The 20350-nt window shown below is 36.2% G+C and overlaps 2 protein-coding genes across 2 annotated transcripts in view; both read right to left on the bottom strand.

The window, feature by feature from the left end:
* Positions 1 to 17388, bottom strand: part of LOC142339604 (histone chaperone asf1b-B-like) — a 59013-nt gene extending 41625 nt beyond the window's left edge. Inside the window, exon 1 of the mRNA XM_075389755.1 lies at positions 17378 to 17388. The gene's annotated coding sequence lies outside the window, so the exon portion shown is untranslated. The remainder of the gene's footprint in view (positions 1 to 17377) is intronic.
* LOC142339603 (ubiquitin carboxyl-terminal hydrolase 2-like) overlaps positions 8179 to 20350 on the bottom strand; it is a 29457-nt gene continuing 17285 nt past the window's right edge. Inside the window, exons 5-9 of the mRNA XM_075389754.1 lie at positions 19985 to 20156; positions 19212 to 19304; positions 14455 to 14647; positions 13503 to 13641; positions 8179 to 8763 (exon numbers count right to left, since the gene is read on the bottom strand). Coding sequence (XP_075245869.1) covers positions 8673 to 8763; positions 13503 to 13641; positions 14455 to 14647; positions 19212 to 19304; positions 19985 to 20156 — 688 coding nt within the window. The 3' untranslated portion in view covers positions 8179 to 8672. The remainder of the gene's footprint in view (positions 8764 to 13502; positions 13642 to 14454; positions 14648 to 19211; positions 19305 to 19984; positions 20157 to 20350) is intronic.

Genomic DNA, 20350 nt, shown 5'->3' with positions numbered 1-20350 from the left:
AGATCTTGAAAAATGGGAGAAACAAAGCAAATGGTTAACTAAGAAAGAAACTTTTTTTAATGAAATTTGGTGCATGGACTTGGCACAGGTTGACATTTAATGCTAATTGTTGATGTATTTTCTCGATTTGTACGTTTCGGCACAATGCGAAGCAAAAGCGCAGAGACAGCTAAAGCTTGTTTCATCAACCTTTGTTCAGAGAAAAATGATCTCATTTTCCCGCGGAAACTTTGGGTAGACTCAGGAAAAGTTTTTGGCATACTTTGAGAACTTTTGTAAGGATGCAGGTATTCGAGTATATAGTACTCACACAGAAAAGAGAGCATTGTTTGCTGGGAGGTACATTCAGTCCTTCAAAAATATTTTGTACCGTTTCTTGGAGGAACCCTAAACCACTCACTATAAAAAACATCAAGAGTTTGTGAACACTAAGAACAGTCGAGTCAACAACACAACAGGTCTTGCACAAAAAGATGCTAGGAATTATCACTATTTACAAGTTCTTCAATCCAGTCGACAGCAAATGAATATTCCGAAGCAAAGAAAACCAAAGTTACAACCGAGTGACAAAGTTCGCTTAGCTTATGCAGAAAAAAGTTTCCGCAAAGGGTACCAAGCACAATCCGCAACGATGTGTAAGAAATTGTTCGGATAACAACTATCAGACCTGTCGTGATTTAGCAAAAGATGAGACAGGAGAAACCTTAAAAGGACGGTACTACAAACAACAACTACAAAAAACAATCATTTGATTATGGAATACCATATTGTCGAGTTACTATCCAAAGCTTCTGATAAAATTTATCCAGATAAAACAATTTCATGCTTCACGGTAATTTTTACCAGAACAGTTAAACTTTGAGAGTGAGTGGGAAGTAGCGCTTCTAGAAATTTTGCACCCATCAGCGTACAACAACATTTCCGAGGGTAAACTTTGGTATGTTGATTAAAAAACTGATCCTAGAGATGAGATGCAAACCAACCCTGAAACAGGTGAAGCATTTTGCTAGACCCTATTTACATTGCCCCAGGTCTTGAAATGTCTTTAGCAGAAAAATCCTTCTTTCGATGAAGGATGCTCTTGGAAAGACAAGACCGAAAAAGAAAGATAACATCAGGTGGAGTTTGGATAATGCATCAAGCAAAGTGAAAATAACTCTTCCCTCAGAAAACTTTCGGTTAATTGTTGCAATCCAAGATTTAGCATCAATCTTAGTTTTCATATTCAACTTCTGGCTATACACAAAAGGTCCAAATATCAGTCAGAAAACCAAAAATTCAACCAAAAAGCTCAACACGGGAATATATCGGTTACTAAATTCATGAGCTACACTTAATTTCAAAATCTTCATTTCCAAAATCTGTTTAAAAACTCGTTTCAGTCAATCAAAATAGAACTTCGATCACAAACTGGAGAGTTGATTCCTTTCATTTATACAACGAAACAGTTGGTAGCAGGACCTCAACGGCAAAGAAATCTAAACTGCAGAAATCAAAAACTTCGCAAAATAAAAAAAAAGATCACTTCAAAAAAATTACGTAAGCAAACCAGTCGTCAAGATTACTTGAAATAATTACCTGAAACAAAGTGATGATTCCAAATTCTGCACAACCAGATCGCTTAGATATCTTTGAGGAAATATCAATGTTGAACTCGATTACAAGAGATGAACGAAAAACTTACCTAATAAATTCTCTCAATAAATTCAGCATTGACTTTTCATTTGTAACTGACAGAAATGTTTTCACCGACCTTCGAAAAGTTGGCATGTATCTGAATGTTAAACTTGTCAAAAGATGGGAGACCTGTCACCGCGGAAGATGACGTTTGCTTAGTTAACAACTTCATCCACTCTGTTTTCAAACTGTGAGGTTACATTTAACACCGATCAAGTTTACACAAACGGTCTCTACGCGCATAAAGCGTTCATTTCATGTCTAACGAATTCTCGGGTACACAGGGAACAAAAGAATCTATCAGTTGTCAGGGTTATCGCTATGGACAGTCACCGTCGATTTGGAACACGAACCAGCAATCATGAAAAGAAAGAAGGATTATCTAGAGGAGATGGAGTTTTATGGTAATTACCAATCGAAATTTTTAACTGTAGAGGTCTTCTTCTACCTAACGTTACAGTTCATAGTTAATTAATCAGATCGCGACCCCAGTTCTATTTAATGTCATCAAAATCAGAAAATTCACGCAGTTATAACGAATACCTATCTCAAAATAAGAACCCTGACAGTCGACGAAGTTTTCAAATTATTCGTAAAAACTTGTAGATACTCCAGCCATGTTTAACCCTTTGGATTTTAAACCCAGATTTTCTATTATTCCAGCGAGTCAAAACCAATTTATACATGAAAACAATTTCAACAATGCTTCAATTTGAACACACGCCATTGCAATGCACAGAAATAGTGCTTTCACCGATGATAAAAGTGGCAATCCTTTCCATTATCAAAAGTTTGGTTTACGAGAAATTAAAATATCGAGAGGAAATCAAGTTGTGTAGATGGGTAGCAGAAATTGTGTTCCATACATTACAACAATGAGAGCTTTAAAATTCTACCAAGACGGTCCTAACATTAAAACTGATGATTACGAAAACCATTGTTGTTTGGTCGTTGATCTAACCTCTACACAACAATCGGAACTGATGACTCACTATCCTGATGTCATTTCAGCTAGCTTGAGACTTGAGCTATACTTCAGAGAACATTTAACGGGGTAATAGTAGCTGGTGAATAGTTCGTCATCTTTTTTATCGACAACAACGGAAAAGCAACGAAAAATGGATAACAAACAAATAGAAAAAGTTGTTCTGGAATGAAAGTTTATGGGTTGCTACCATTCGAAATTATTACCGCAAAACTCTTTCTACATATATAACGACATACCGGGAAACATTTTCTACATTGTAAACACTGATGTGTCAAATGGAAGTGGGATTCACTGGATTCTATTAGCTCGAAAAAACAGTCACTATTATTAGGGAGACTCTCTTGGAAGAGACATCAATCACTTGGCAAACATTAAGTTCACCAGAAAAAGTCGTAAACTTTTTGCATTCAAACTTCAAAATGACAGTATTTATGAACTATATTCAATTTACTTTGCCTAAGTTCTGTTAATAAATTGTCCTTGTTCAATGATGACGATGCTTTTATAATGATATTTTTTGCTGAATATTTATAATTCTTTTTTTTTCAAATCTACAATTTTTTCAATCCTCTATAAACATAACAGTTGTAGTTTCAATTATTTAAAAGGTTGTTGAATGCTCATCATCCGAGTCAAAAAGTCTTCCTCTCCTAGCTTTTGTCACTATTTGTACCCAGTTTTCACATTCATCATCTGTTTCCTGATCTTCATCAACTCTCCAAAACCATTTTGATGAAACGCCTTGAAAGCGAACCATTTTCTTGGGTGCTCGTGTTACAGACGATGACGATGAAGTTTCACTCTTGTCCATTTGCGGTGTATTTACGTCTCCGTTATCATTTTCCGTTCGCGGTCCAAGACCCCATAACAACCTCACATCAACCTCATCAAGAAGAGAACCTAACTGGTTCTCATACATTGGTATTTGGAAAGTTGATATGCAGCAAACTCCTCTCTAACACCCTCACTCAACATAGCTGAACCAATGGGGAGATTTCCCAAAGATATATTGATAACCGATCTCTGCATTCGATAAAACCAGGGATCAACTTGTGTGTAGGGAAGCTCTATCATCGTCTCTTTCCTACTACTGTTTACTTCAGTGAAGTTCTCCATTACAATACGAGGAATAACAACCTTTCCGATTATTATCCAAGTGTTGTCCACTAGTTTTTCATGTACAATAAATACATCATCGGGATTCTTGTTGACAAGATAAACTTATTGCTCAAACCCGCCCTTTTTCACATTTTTCATTTCCATGTCTAAAAATGAGATCAGTTTTTCTCCTGTCGAACCCAGAGTTCACAAACACAAAAAATCATCAACAAACAAAAACTTCATAACACTAACCTAATATTCTGCTGCTGTTTTTGCACAAGGTATCTGATGAGAAACGATAAAGAAATCCCTCAATAGAAGCTTTGAACACAGATGAATGAACTATTTACAATTTGAGTTTGCATACAATTTAATGACAAGTCAAGAATTAACAAAACTCGACAAAACTAGAATGACTTTAACAGTATTTGAGCAGAATAAAATCGAAAGTGAAACGAACTTTTTGAGTAACTCAATAAACACAATCAGAAACAGAAGATAAACAAACACTTCCTCCAAATCACCTACTTTTTAAAATGATTTAAATTTCAAAATCCAAAATTCAAGATGTGACATAATTGCTTCTGGAGATAATTAGGGTAATTAAACCCCTCACCAAATATTTTCACATTTTAATATGACCTAAAATTTCTAAACCAAAATTCAAGATGTGACTAACGTGTTTCGTTTTTCTTACATGTAGAGAATCAAATTGTTTCAATTAGATATTTTATATTTTTGCATGCTCAGTTTTGCTAAGTTGTTTCAGGATTTTCCAGATTTTCGACAATCTTCAAGTATTTTCTCTCATCAGCGAATTTAGAGATATAAAAGTAAGTATTTTTAAGACTTTCAATTTAACAACTTAACTTCAACTTAACTATCTGTGTTAGTGATGATGAGGCTTGTTTACATAACAAACATTAAACAATTTCAATGATAAATCAATAGTTAAGAAATGAACAAATTGTTTCGATTTTTCGGGAAATTCCATTCATATACTTGACTATGTGACATAATTACTCCTGAGATAATTAGGGAAATTAAAAATTCACACCAATTAATCCCTATTTTTTAATATGACCTAAAATTTCAAAACCAAAATTCAATGTGACAACTACCCTGGAGATAATTGGGTAATTAAAAACCCACGCCAATTAGTTTCACATTTTAATATGACCTAAAATTTCTAAACCAAAATTTAAGATGTGACATCGTTACTCCTGAGATAATCAGGGAAATTAAAAACCCACACCAATTAATCCAATAATTTAATATGACCTAAAATTTCAAAACCAAAATTCAAGATGTGACAATTACCCTGCACATTATTAGACTAATTAATATTGTACCCACGCCAATTAAATATTGTACTGTTTTAATAAAAACACTTAATAATTACAAAGATTATTGAGCCACACAAAATTTCAGCCAATCAGAAGCGTCTCACAACCTACCCCCACATTTGCACCGACTATACTTCTCACGAATTTGACAAAGTCCAAGTAAACAAATTACTGCGTATTTTTGAACAACTCTTATTTTAAGTCACAATCTAGGACTGAGAAGTCTTGATGTGATAAAAACACACCACTTTGAGAGTATCAATTAATCATTGATCATTCCCCCTTGCTCGAAATTCAACTTGAAATAACTGTTAAATTAGAACATTTCGTGACTAGTTTTTAACCAAGAACTCTCTTTGTAATAAAATATTATCTCACCACTATGGAATTGAGGTAAGTGCAATATACATCTCTTAAATTCTATCTAAGTTACAATTTAACTTAGAGTAAATCAACGTGTGCTAACTTGTACTAATGCAATCGTATTTACTTCAATTGACTTGCTTATTCTATCCCTTCAAGCTCGGTCAATATTTAATGCAGCTTAAACTTATTAATTCATGTTTGCATTAAGCCTTAACTATATACCAAGAAGAGAACTAGCCGTTGAATTCTCAAGTTATACATGTGGTCAATATTTAATGCAGCTTAAGTTTATTAATTCATGTTTGCATTAAGCCTTAACTATATACCAAGAAGAGAACTAGCCGTTGAATTCTCAAGTTATACATGTGGTCCCGCGATTAACCCCGTCGTTTAAGTATATAGTACGGATCAGCAATATACTATAATGACACCAAGGTGGGATTAGCTAAGGCCTTTCAACACATACCTCAAACAATAATATGCCTGCCTTTGTTTGGACCACCTTTTGCATAATTTTTTTTGTTGGCGTGAATTCCGATAATCGTTGCGGTAAATCGATTAGCAAAAACTAAGATATGACAAAATTTGATCGCAATTTAGTCTAGTATTGGTTGGATTCGAATCTAAACTGACAATGTTTTCGCTCGCCCTCCCCTTCTACAAAACTTAGCCTCACTTTACAGTGCAATTACTGCGCTCATTGAAGGAAGAACAGTTTGCAAAACTTCCTCCAGACCAGTCAATTACAGAAAAACAAATTAGTGTCTTAGGTCTTCAAAATATCCATACATTCCGAAAAAAATGATCTACTAACTTTTAAGGAATGAAAACATCAATTTCGATAAAAAATTTTACTAAAGTCGAAAATGAATCCAAATTCAAATTGTGACCAAATTAATATTTCTTATAACTGTAAAATGAATTTCAGACAAATGAATCGACCCGATTTCTGCTAAGTTAAATCCTAGTTATTTTACAAGTGCTAAAAGAGGTCAACTGAAGAGTAGTGCGGTAGTAGCGAGAAGTGATTTTAAGCAGTTTTAGTCCTAGCAAATATTTCTCATAAGTCATAGAAGCAGTTAATGCTCATGGCATGTCAGAAGGGTAATCAGTTAGAGCGATCAATTAAAAAGCGTCATATTGCCTATTCTGCAGAAAATCAGTCGCAAACGATCTGTTCGTGGAATCCAATCTGAAATCAGAGGAATGCAACTGATAACAACCATGGAAAAATAGAAAATTCCGTTGAAGTAGCAAAAAAGCTCGTTCCCGAGTCGTAATAAAACCTATTAACTAACTACTCATGTCCCGTAGCTATCAAGAAAGCACGAAATTAACACAGCCGACTAAAAAACAGCGAATTGTTCTCAGAAGACGGGTGGTGCCTTCGATAGTCTACAAGCGAAGTTTGAGGATAAATACAATAAAATATGAAAACGCTGAAAACATCAAAATGTGACCCAAAACATGCCCATCATATCGTTATTGTACAATTTGACATAACTACAAAATCAGGAACCTGGTCTTCTATTACTCTTCTATTACTCATAAAAATTTTTCAAAAATGCAGCAGTACCTAATGCATTCGATTTTTATCAGGTTTGTTTTTTTTGAAAAGGCAAATCGGTCCCACAAAACATCGCATACAAGAAAACGCGGTGACAAAACGTTTCAGAGCAATTCAAAAACATTAACCACTACCGTAAGATGAATCGTTTTCGAACAACAGGCGAGGCGGTGTCTCGACCTTATTGACGCCAGGACACTTGGTTGGATGGCTTCACTTCGAAATGTCAATAGTGCTTAATAAAGTCCACTACAATCATTGAACAAATGAACCCACTCCGTCTGACTTATTAGATTTCAAGTAGAAAACTGCATCCGAATGAAATCAGTTGATCAAATTTTGAATAAGAGAGCGCAATTACGTATACGCAAAAAAAAAACGTTGAACCGTAAATTTTGCGCAGACAGACACGACTAGAATAAATTCTTCAAGCTTCTTTCAGGAGCTATATTTAACATTCTTAAGTTGCACCTTCCACGAAGGCAAGGTCATTTCTACGAATGTTAATTTTGATTGCAACGATTGCGCGTGTACTTTTCAAAAGATCATTTAAATTGTGCACTCCTTGAATGAACGTCATCCTAGATCCGGGTGACTGAGAAAATTATTACAACCTTAATAGCTAAGAGATTGTTCAAAATGTGCTGGCACACGATACGAGTTTGGTTTGAGTTCTGTGGGCTTTTAAATTTCTAACTGAAATAGCTACAGTATCTATCTATCTAATTCTGCCAGTTTAATTTGACTCTGTCTAAGATATAAGAGCAATATGCACAGGTGGTGGTGTGATGAAATAGCACGAATGAGAGAATTGTTTTGTTGTCGCTTCTACCAGGAGCAACAGATAGGGAATAGGGACCAGTTCAAGATTTGTAAACTTAAGATTTTCGTCTTTCCCATTATAACCCCCCCCCCCCCTCCCTTATGGTATAATTACCATGATTGGGGGGACTTTAGGTTATCTGACCACTAATCTGGGGGGGGGGGGGGGGTATAATTGGAAAGACCCAAATTTGTACACTTAATATTTTCGGATCTTTCCCATTATAGCCCCCCCCCCATTATGTTATAATTACCATGATTGGGGGGACTTTGCGCAGACTATAGGTTATCTGACCGCTAAGCTGGGGGGGGGGCTATAATGGGAAAGACCCAGATTTTCAACACTGAATATTTATCCCTGCACCATTCCTACATTTTCTTTATTTGGAGTACGTCTGAAATTCGAGTTCTTAGAGAAGTGACCTAACATTGTCACGTCATCTAATTGCAATTTGATCGATATGACGGAATAATTTTTTTTTCGAACCTCAAAGGCTTAGCATAGTTATTTCAATTTATGGCTGTTGCCGGATAACAGAGATGAAAACAGCATACTTGATTGTAGAGTGGGTTAATGTTGAAAAAATTCCCAAATGATAGCAAACACAATTTTTGTTAATAAGCAATGAGCGGGAGAACCCATTGAGACCATGCGCATTGATGGGTCCATTAGATCGGGAATACGAAAATACCGGGAAGCAATGATTCAAAGAGAGGGGTCAGGCGAGCAATGTTTGGGCTATGATTGGTCACACTGTTGGCGTTAGTTGTTGTTGAAGAGTTTGTAATTGCTAATTGCAGACGGTTAAGACGATGAGGAGGAGGAGGAGGCCAATTCGTAGAAGAGTACGTAGGCACTAGATGACACTAGACGCGTATCCGAGAGCTCAGAAGTTCTGAAACAAAAAAAATGATATACCATCTTCTGCATTTCACTTTCATCTGAAGGTCTAGTTGAGAAAACATATGGACAACAACTGCTTTCATAGACAAAATTGAGTTAAAAACTGCAAAGTTAGACGGAGTGATTGAAGAATAGCATTCGAAGAGAATTTAAAACAAACCGTCTAATGTCAAAAGAATTGCTCGACTACAGGTAGGGTAGCCTAATTAGAACATCAAATTTAGAAACATCAAAAAACTCCAAAGGCTCCTACAGAGGTGTTGCTTCAACCCGCGGTCTTAGTGATTAAAGCCTTGAGACGTTAACCATTAAAATATTAAGTCTTCAGAACTTGCAGACAACGCACAGTTAATACCCTCGCACACAAATTTATGAATGGTGAGCAATTTAGAACATACCCGTCAGAATGCCGTTAAAAAATCCACCACTGATTCCAATAACTCGATTGGGACTGAAAGAACAGAAAAAAAACGAAAATTGATTTTTGTACAAAAACATTTTAAAATGCAAACTATTTTGATATCTTCGTAGTTGGACATACTCCTTTTCTTGATGAGAAAATACAGGGGCTAGTATTAATAACAAGAAGCATCAGCTAGATGGTAGGCATTAAGACTGTAGAGAACAAAGTTGAAGTAGCGTGCAACTAATATTGGGCTTTATGGGTTTTTCCCGTTTATGATTTTGTTTGTTATGAATCCGTTCATTTTAGATCGCTTCAATGAGCAACTGCTGTTTAAAAAGGCTTTGGCCAGAATGAGTCAAGAACTAAAAGAGAAGTCACAAAGATTTAACGCAAAATATGAACTAAGGTAAAGCAACAAATTTCTGGTCTACGAAAACATAGCCGGCAGATTGCCGGAAAATAGCTGCGATAGACGCTTGTGGCGTTACATGAATTGAAACAACTATAGAAATAAAACAAACATCGACCACCAGTCCTTTAATAGACCACCAGACATCTTGGGTTAGCTTCTGACTGTCATTTTTATGAGACACATAAGCTCTATAGGGAGAAAGCCCTAATAGGGCGTTTCAAAATTAGGATCTTTTCCGTTTGTGCCCCCTCAGCTTAGTGGGCGCATATTATTTGCACCCCCCAGACGCACGTGCAATATTTTTTACACAAGGACTTACTATGTAATGGCACGTGCTCTGTAACTGGGGGGCGCATAACGTTCCGGGGGGGCACAAACGGAAAAGATCCCAAAATTAATATTCGAAATCAAAAACTCAAAATGACTCTAATAATCAAGAATTAGGGCATATATGTTTGGCACTACTTAGATGCACAATATTGACCTTTAATAAGTAAATGCTCATAAAAATTCCATAAGTGAGTTCAGAAGTCATTCTTTTGAGTGAGGTAAGTCAACAAAAAAGTCAATTCCAAGAAGTCAAGGTAAGATGAAACAAAATCTGTTAGACGAAGTAAAAAAACAAAGCAGGACAATTCCTGACGTACAATTCAAAGAATTTTCATTGACTAAACAAAAGACAAGAACTAGTAGGACTACGAATGAACTAAATGGGAAAACCATTTCCAAAAAAAATTAAATTTAAAAAAAAACGAAAAATCAAAGTTAAAATGCAGCATGTGAACAAAAAAACCACTAGCGAAAAAGTGAAACTTGGTTTAAACAACTAAACTAGGCCTAGAATGAGCAATGAATGGATTGGGAAAACCATTAAGAAAAAAATCCGATCCAAAACACCGAAAAAAAAGTAAAAATCAAAGTGAAATAGCCGCACGTGAACAGAAAATCAGTAGCAAGAAAGCGAATTTTTGTTCAAACACCGTTTTCTCACTCGGCTTTAAAATTAGAGCGAAAAAAATTCACACCGCAAAACCACTCGCTTTTTCGCTCCACTTCCTGTTTCGGCGTGACCGAAATCACTACTCCTATTTGACTTCGAAAATCATGAAAATGTGTGAACAGATCTTAAAAAAAAGACAGCGCCCCAATACAATTCAAATTCTTTGAATTGTAAAAAATTAGGAGCGCTATAATAGCCGCCTGGAATTGAGGACGCGGCTATTAATAAAAATTATTAATTTTTACTGACTAAGCAAAAAATTAGATTGAACCATGAATGCATTGGGTAAACCACTTAGAAAATCCCACTGAAGAAACACGTAAAATCAAAGTCAAATGGCCGCATGAATACCAAAAATCATTAGGTCGAAAGCGAAAATTTGTTCTAACACCGTCTCATCACTTAAATTTCCAAATTACAGTGAAAAAAATTCACGCCACAAAACATCTCGCTATTTCTCACCATTTCCTCTTTTGGTGTGATCAAAATTACTACAGCAATTTGACTTCAAAATTCATCGAAATGTATGAACAGATCTCAAAAAACAGCAACCCAATTCAATTCAAATTCTTTGAGCTGTGTGTGCTACTCTAAAAGACGGCTGAACAGATGAGGACGCTTATTAATAACTTGAATTCAAAAAGTAAAGCAAGGTAAGTCACTCGAGAGAATCACTCAATCTAGCGAAAGAAAGTTTTAAGAACAAAAGCTGAAAGAAACGTCAAGAGAAATCTGTGATAATGTGTTAAAATAAGTCAACTTTGTTTTAAAATAATTAACAAAACTGTTTAACGTCGGGCAAATTGATTGGGATTATGGATGCTAGCACTAGGGGGGGGGGGGGGGGGGGTGGGTTCAAGCGCTGGGGGGGGGGGGTAAGGTTGCGAAGGCTAGATAAGAAGGAGTTGAAATCGCCAGCTGGAGGAGGGTGGTGGACAAAGGGATTGTTGGGGGGGGGGGGGGGGGAGGTGCTGATGACGGGGAGGGGGGAGGTGAGGTAACTGTGGGGGTCAAACTTTAAAAACTTTCAAAGTTTAAAAACAGCCCTTCACACCACAAAATTGTGTCATCAAAACAGTTTCGGTGAATCGCATTCTTAGAGTACAGCAAGGCTTAGGGCTTTAAGAGCACTTATTGCACTCCAAGCGCTACCTGATTATCCCGTTTTTTAGGACGAAAAGCGAAACAAGTCAGATTGTAAATCGGTCAAGCGCAAAATCGCTTTGAAAAAGACCACAGGACAAATATAATTGCTACAAACTTCATTTGAGAGCAATTAATAATTAGATTAAAAAACATTAAAAATTAGATTTGAAAATTATCGCAAATTGACCTCAAAACTATCCGCCGCCATTTAAATGACGTCACACAAATGAATCTAAAGAGCAATCACATAGCGACATGCAAAGCCTACTAAAATTGCTTTTTTGATGTTTGCAGCGTAAAAAACGTTAAACGAAAAGAAAGTCAGACCACTAATTAAAACAACATAGGCATTCAATTAAAATACCAAGAATTTAAATAAAACAAAACCTTGACCATGGAATAACTACGACAGGACCTTACAAATCACTTAAAAAATGCGACCAAAAATTTACAGAAACAGTGCAAATCAAAAGTTAAATTGCTGCACTGCATGTGAATAAAAACTGCTATCGGTAAAGTAAGTCGTCGTTCAAGCACCGTTTCCTCATTCTTTGTCAAAATGGAAGCAAAAAACTTTCGTGCCTCAACGGCGACAATCAGTTTTTTGCTTTTCATGTTTCATGTTTTGGCGCAATCAAAATCACCACTCTGCTTTGACTTCAAAACTCATCAAAATGTGTGAACACGTCTTAAACAAAAATACTGAGCCCCAACAATTCGAATTCTTTGAATTATCAGGAACCAAGAACATCAAAATATAGCTTTGCCTCAGCTTATTTCTTAACGCCAATAGGAAGACCAACAGGACCTAAATTATTGCTACAAACTTCGTTTAAGAGCGGCTGAAGAATTATATATACACTTTTCTACAATAACCAGCTTCTTGGGGCTGCTAAAATCGCATCTGACTCCCTTTTGATTTATAGAAAAAGAAAGGTAATAAACAGCACAAAACGAGAAATGTTGAGTGCATTAATCACACAAACATAGCCTCCAGAATACCAAATAACAGTCTCGATAGACTGTTTAGTCATGTAACCTATAACCAATTAACGTCAGGTGAATTGTTCTCAGACACTGGTGAGGGAGTAGCTAGCTTACGCTTAGGGAGGTCAGTGAGTGGTGAAATGTGCATAGAAACTCGTTTAAAATGGCCCGTCATACCATAAACTTCTGCCTCCTCAAGAGTTCCTCAACAGCTTTGGTAAACTGTACACTTAAGAGCTTAATGAAGCTCAAAGATAGCTACGAAAAGCTTAGTGACCTCGGTCATTAACAGTTTATCTACTTTCTTTTGATTAAAGTCAAATAGTTTTCACGAGTTAACGAACATTTTAGAATAAAACGATTAGGCAAAATTTTGCATTAAAGACACACAGCTGCCATTATTGCTTCGTTCAAACTTCGTTCTAGAGCAATTACCTTTTAAAATATGGATTTTGACTAATTTTCGTAATGAATTTTGCACACATCAGTAAAAAATGAAGCAATTTTTTTAAATCCCGAAGAGGACGACTTATAATTGTTTTAAGGCTCTGTCGTTCTCAGTTTACTGCTAACAGAGAAACTTTCCCCTACATTTTATAATACCCTCCCAGCAGCAAAAAAATTCCGATCCTCATAACCCTTTAATTCCTATCTCCAGTTAAACCATTCCTATCTCCAAACAGTAATAAATCAAAATGTTGCGCCCTTCGTATAATCTATTTGCCATCCAAACCCAATAGCAATGCACTGAAAAAATTTTTGGATGCTTCGAGTACTTACGATCGGTCGTTGAACGAGTGCCATGTGTTTCTCTTGGCACTCGCCTCTGACTTGCAGTAGGCTGTGTAGTGTCCACTGAATGCAGTCCCACTGTGATTGGCCACTCCATACAGGTTATACGTGCATGCACCATCAGAGGCTAAAACATTCATTAAGACGTTTGCCATAATTAGGGTCTGCTTCCCGCTATCAAATATTTTTGCTGCAGACAGGTGAGAAAAATTGGGAAGGATCCGGTTATTTACCCCATCAACACAGTAGAATATGACCATCTATAATTGCTAATATTAGACACTTATAAGAGGTATACAGTTATTAAGAGGTATACTCCATTTATTTACATCAACAGTAGTATATGACCATCAATAATTGATTATATTTCAGCAGTATAATGTTTTATACGAAGTGTGATAGCTAGTACCCCTCTTAATAGGTTACAAAAAACGTAACACAAAAACGCAATTTGGTTTGTTTACACATGGCATTGAAATTATTGCATCCGGGGGGGGGGGGGGGGGGTGACAGTTCTAAGATGGCTGCATCATTTTAAGGTTTCAAACTAACAACTTCTGATAGTCACCCTCATACTCACAAGTCAATAGTTCAAGATTAAATTTTAAAGCACATTTATGCAATTAAGGAACCTAGAAAGCTTGTACCCTGCTCCGGATAAATAGGAAAATTCGCCCAACCCATTGTGCTTATTTTTGGTAGCTTGCTTTAGTATAGTTACCCTTGTTGCCCTCGACAATGTATAGTGCATACCCTCTGCAGGTCTAAACGACGGGTTTCACGGGCACCGGTTGGTTTATGAAATCAACGGTCTTTTCCGTTACCTCGAGTTATATGGCCCCATTTTCAAAATATGTATCACAGTATAGCAAATAACTCGTTAAAAATATGCAACAAAAAACAATTATGCATTAATTATAGTAATGTAATAATGACTGACCTCTCTGTTTGTGTTCTTCACTGGCAAACTCACTGAGGCAGAGTCCAGTGATGGGGAAGGTGACTTTGGTGTCTAGCTTGGAGAACCTGTTCCTCATTGAGAACCTCTTCAGGTGGATCACCAGTATCCGAGGGAACTTCTCTATTGTGAACTGCTTTGTGCACGGCTGCGGCTTCTTGCACTTCGAACAGCGCTACACAAAACAAAAGCTGAACTTTGACCACTCCACGAGAATTAATGAACATTTATTTTAACAAGGAGGCTCGGTAATGTGCTTTTGCATATAAAGTTCCGACCCCGCTCATCCACACTTTTGGCATAAATATCTACCAAATTAGGAACAGATAGAAAAACCCTAAAACTCAAGTACTTTTCAAAAAATAATGTGTATGAACAAAGATTGCATCCAACCCAAATAACTCAGTGGAGTAAAATATCCCGCATTAGATGATGAGATCAGTCATTGTTAAGAAAGCAAGTCAAGACGAACAATAAAATCAAACAACAATAACAAAAATTAATTACATCCAAAACTTTATGTCCATTATAAAAAAACTTACTAAAAAGCTCAAAAAAGCGTCGGATAAAACTGAAACTGATCAAAAAAACTTTTACTTCACTAGAAAAGATATGAGACCACTCTATAGAAAAGCTCGGTAACAATTAGACAAAAAAGAACAAAAACAGCGAAGATAAAAAAAATTTGTCTCATATTTTTAAAAACAATCAAATTCAAAGTAAGGAAAACCATTAGATGGCAATATGTTTATCCAAAACGTTTACGATCTCATAAGCCTCTAAAGGAGGGTATTAAGATCTGTCTTTTATCAATTTTTTATGCGGTTACAAAAAAAACAGAACTAAAAAATTCAATTAAAACTTGCGAGAAAACGCTGTCGAAGCCGTAAAGCCATATTTGGCCCCTCAAAATATGTTCAATTGAGCCTTTCTCGAACGCCAAAAATGTGGTATACACCTTCTCATTAATGAGATTAGGTAACAAGTAGTCCAAGAAGAGAAAAAAGGGGGCAAAACAAATAACCGTTTTTTTCCGAAAACAATTATTTTCAAAGTCATGAAAACCATTAGCTACAAAATGAAACAAATAAATATGTTCGTCTTTCGTACAAAGGAAGCACTCCAGACCTGTAATTATTCAGAATACGTCTTACGTCTACAAAAAGAACAATAAATAGACAAAAATCGAAAACTAGTTTACTTTTTGTGCCAAAAACCCGTGTCGAAGCCAGTAAATTCACAACCAATTCTTATAAAGCATTAGATTTGGTACACCACTTGCACATTTCCTCGACAACAAAATGTCATATGTGACCTGTAATTAACAAGACTAGGTAACAAATAAACAAAAAAGAACATTTGCGAAGTTAAACAACGTTAAAAAGTTTTATTTTTGAAGAAAATTGATTTCAAAGTCGTGAAAGCCATCAGCTATCTACTCAAATCAGAAAAAAACCCATTATTTCGCTCATGAATCGTCAATGAGACCCGTCATTATCCAGGTATTTTCAATGCTACTAAAAAGACAAAGTAAAATCGACAATTGAAGACATTTGTAGAAAAAAAATTCAATTAAACTCCTCGACAAGGGGCTCGAAGCCCTTAAAACCATAATCTCGCCTTTCAAGACTTTTATATGTTCAATCGTGCCTTATTTTGAACGCCAATAATTTAGTATGTGAACTATCAATAATGTGATATTAAGACAAAACGAGAAAAAAAGTAAAAAATGTTAAATCAAGTCGTATCAAAGCCAGAAAACCATAACTTAACGCGTAAAAACACAAAGAAGATTAAAATTTATTTTAGTTGAAAGAAGAGGAACAAAAAGCTTCTTTCTTTGCTGACACAAAGATATAATTTGACCAAATTAAAAGAAAAATAGCGGCAAAGTCTAATAAGCCATTGTTTATTTAAAAAGCAAATATTTTTTAAGTCAAAACGACCATAATCTTTCGAGTGAAGAAATTGGATACATTAATTTGGAACTCTGTAGAAAACCATTTTGACCTATAAACAGTGATCTTTGATGTGAATTGTTCTGGTCTTTAACTAACATCAATAAGCTCGAAAAAAAACCGACTGATTACATTCCGAATTATTTGTAACAGTCCAAGATTGGACCAAAACCATCCCGCTATTGCTGTTCGTCTAATTAGAACACTAAATTGTTTCAACTTCTTTATATCTTAATAGTTTGTTAGTTATAAGATTAAAAAAAAGTGCTGCGTTTTTAATTATCATAGAGTAAAGTTAGCAAAAACGGCAAAATTTAGATTCTAGACTACTCTCAATGGAAGTGGAAGTCAAACTGGCTCCCATTGTAGTTTACACAGTTTATTTTTGTTGTTTTTGGGATGTGTACTATCGGCAAACTTAATCAAAGTGGACAAAGCTAATTTCGGGCAATTTTTGATGAATGTTGAAATATTTAGCCAAAATTTTAGCCAGAAAAATTAAATCACAATAGTCAAAAATACTTTTTTGTTTCTAAAAATAAAATCAAAAGTACTATTTTTAACAATTTTTAGCAACATTGTCGAAAATTAAGGCGAAATTCCGGAAAATGAGAATAAAAACAACGGAAATCCATCTATTTTTCACAAAACTTCAAACATCGATAACTCCCTGTAAAATACAAAATTCAAAAAATTCTTTTTAATTCCCAACTCTACGCTGGAGGGCTTTTTAATAATAACACTCAAAACTCTGTACGACAATTATATCGATCGGTTAAAATTGTCTGAACAAAAAAAACGCATTTGAGTATTTAGTTCCTCCCCTCTCATGAAGGGTCGGAACAAATCTAGCTGTCCATCAAGACAGATTGCCGGGACATAGCAGTTATTGGCCCTTTTGATCTCAAATGGTATAAACCAGGCCACAAAACAAGTTTTCGGGAAATATTTAATAAGTATTTTGCTATTATTGAATAGCTCTCAGAAGCATCCGAGGGATCGTCGGAAAATCTACTCGTTAACAGAGGCAACAAGATTTCCAAGTGCACAAAAAAACTTTGAGTGGGAGGGGTGGGAGGAGGATCATTGGAAGGGCCCTCCCTCTTTATCTCATTTCTGCGGACGAAAAGTCAAATGGGTCAAAAAATTGGTCAAGAGAAAAATCGCATAGAAAAGACCAACAGGATAAATATAATTGCTACAAACTTCATTTGAGAGCATTTAACAATGATTTCTTAAAAAGTTCTAATTAAGTCATTTATGTTGAAACAATTCTACTGCAATTCAGCGTTAATGGGGGTAAAAGATGATGACAGCACGCGACATGACAGCAGCGGAAGTGCGGCATCAACAAAGGAAAGAGACAGATAGAGTGTGAGAGAGACATAAAGTGAACAAGAAAGAGAAGTAAAGAAACCGCAACCGACACAGAGAGAGAGAGAGAGCTAGGAACATTTCCCCCGATGAGATTCGACTCTGCAGCTTCTAGCCTTGTTAGTAATTAAATCATTTAGAAACTGAAAAGTGCAAAATTTAAAAGCAGAGTCCAGATTTCGCAGTGAAAAAAAATGTTCAAAACCATTTTTTATCTCTGGAGTTATGTCACGTATACCATCTCCAAGATTCGTTGGCCAGTAAGTGGGGGACACTAAGAACCGCTCTTTACATCATGAATTTATATCTTCAAACACTTTCTGTGAGCAGCATACTTAGTCTAGTGAGCCGAAGGGCTCCAGGAGAATTTAATGCCTTCCGGGCGCTTTTTATCCGCTTTGAGGACAAAAAGTCAAATGGGTCAGACGAAAAATCGGTCAAGTGAAAGAACGCATTAGAAAGAACAGAGGAGAAATACAATTGCTACGGAATTCGTTAGAGCAATCAACCAGTTACCAGTAAACTCTAAGGAACTTTGATAACTTACTCTACTAAATCTTCAAGCATCAAGTTTTAATGCCCGAGCTTAATTGGTTTATGCCATTTATTTTAATTTCACTTTTTGATCGTGAACGCATTCACTCAAATTTGCTGGATGCATTCTAAACTCCAGACAAAAAAGTAAAGCATGAAAAAACTTAAATCGATCAACCAAAAATTAAATCGATCAACCAACAGACAAAGTAAAGCATGATCAACCAAAAATTGAATCGATCAACCAACAGACACAAACATAAACAGACACAAAACTAAAAAGCGCTAAAAACTTCACGTGACAGCAATTTTTTAAAAAAATAACAATACACCAGCGATTAGCGGAAAACGTCACAACACAGGTCTCAACAAAAAATATGAGACCAAAATAGCTCCACTCAAATAACGGAACAGCAAAAGGGTCAGCTATTCTTACAAACTGGTCAGATTCACTATTAGCAGACCTAGTCATAATTTGTAAATGTTTTTCCTCGGAAAAAGTTTCTGGTTAGATTGATTTGAGCCCAGGAAAATTAGTACTGAGGTAACTACATCTTTCTTTGAAACGACTAGAAAGAATTTGGGTCTTTTCCATTATAGCCCCCATCATGGTATATTTACCATGATTGGGAGCTATAGGTTTTCTGACCACTAAGCATGGAGGAGCGGGCTATATTGCGAAAGACCCAAAATAATTAAATCTGATAAAGCTTTTTCAATCGCCAAATATTTATTCGAAACAGTAGCCTTTAAATCAGCCCTCACAACTCATACCACACTAATACCACGATGAAGAACAGTTCTCATCTGTTCCTACTGAGCTAAGAGTTATCTGTTGTGACTATTATAGACAGACGTGTCTGATTGACTAACCGGTTTGTCGAATCCGTCGAGGGTCTCCTTAGAGGTGAACTCTCGCAGACAATCGTCTAAGCTACAGTTGAAAATGGTGCTAGAATTGATGCTCTGAAACATACAATTATTCTTCTCTCCGTTAACTGATCAAGCATTGAGCATTTTGCATTAAGCATGAACTGTCCGCTTGATAGAACCAAAGACCTCTAAATTTAATTCAAATAGAAATCATGTCCTGTAGAACAAAAATGTTACCGAAGTCATTGATTAATAAGATTTTGCAAAGCATCAAATTTTGAAAATACATTGATCGCGTCAACTGTACCCTTTGCAACCTATACTTCATTTTTCAATCAGTCAGAAACAGCAAATTACGAGGTCTGGAAAAAGTCTACAATTCGATAGGGACTTCGAGTTGTTGATTGTTAGACCACTTTTGAACAAAAAATAAAGAGCTGATTGCGTGGGTGCATTTGCACACATCTTCTTTTCTCAAATTGAGTGGGCCCGATCGTGAGATCAACTACTGTTCAGCGGTTCCATAAACTGACTTTGTTTGTTCTATTGACCTTAAGGTTTGATAACCAAGTTAATGGCCAATTCAGATGCTTATTAGAAACATAAACCGACTAATGCCGGAAGAATTGCTCTCGGACGACAAGCGGGTAGAAAAACATTTATCCCCGCCAGGATTCGATCCATTGACCTCCTGCTTCATAACCTTAGGCACTGCCGACTGTGCTAACTGCCCCTTATTTTGTCTGTGTAGTATTTCTGTGTAGTATACTGACTTTTCTGGGTATTGGCAAGGATAGGTCGAAGTAGGGGTCATAGGTGTCGGACTCATAGCCACACACTTGGCATGTCAAGGTGCTCTTCAGCTGTCCAACGAAGGTGTCGATCACAAAGCTCTTCTCTCTGCTCTCGTACCTCTTCCAAGACTCCTTCGCTTTCTGTTGAGGACTGAAACACGCATCACATATCAGACACACCACTACTATAGGCGTACCATAGTAATTAGACAAGTACTTTACGACCTCGACTGGGAACATTGTTGGTAGTAGGCAATCGATGGGTTATTAAAGAAGCAGGATGTCGGTAAAGCCGAAAGGGCGTAGAGCAGAAAGCGGTACAATGAGCATCAAAGACTTTTCCCC

This window comes from Convolutriloba macropyga, chromosome 5 (assembly GCF_964194025.1).
Source record: "Convolutriloba macropyga chromosome 5, txConMacr16.3, whole genome shotgun sequence".
NCBI classification, from domain to species: Eukaryota; Metazoa; Xenacoelomorpha; order Acoela; family Convolutidae; genus Convolutriloba; species Convolutriloba macropyga.
This window is presented reverse-complemented; position numbering and strand designations above follow the sequence as displayed.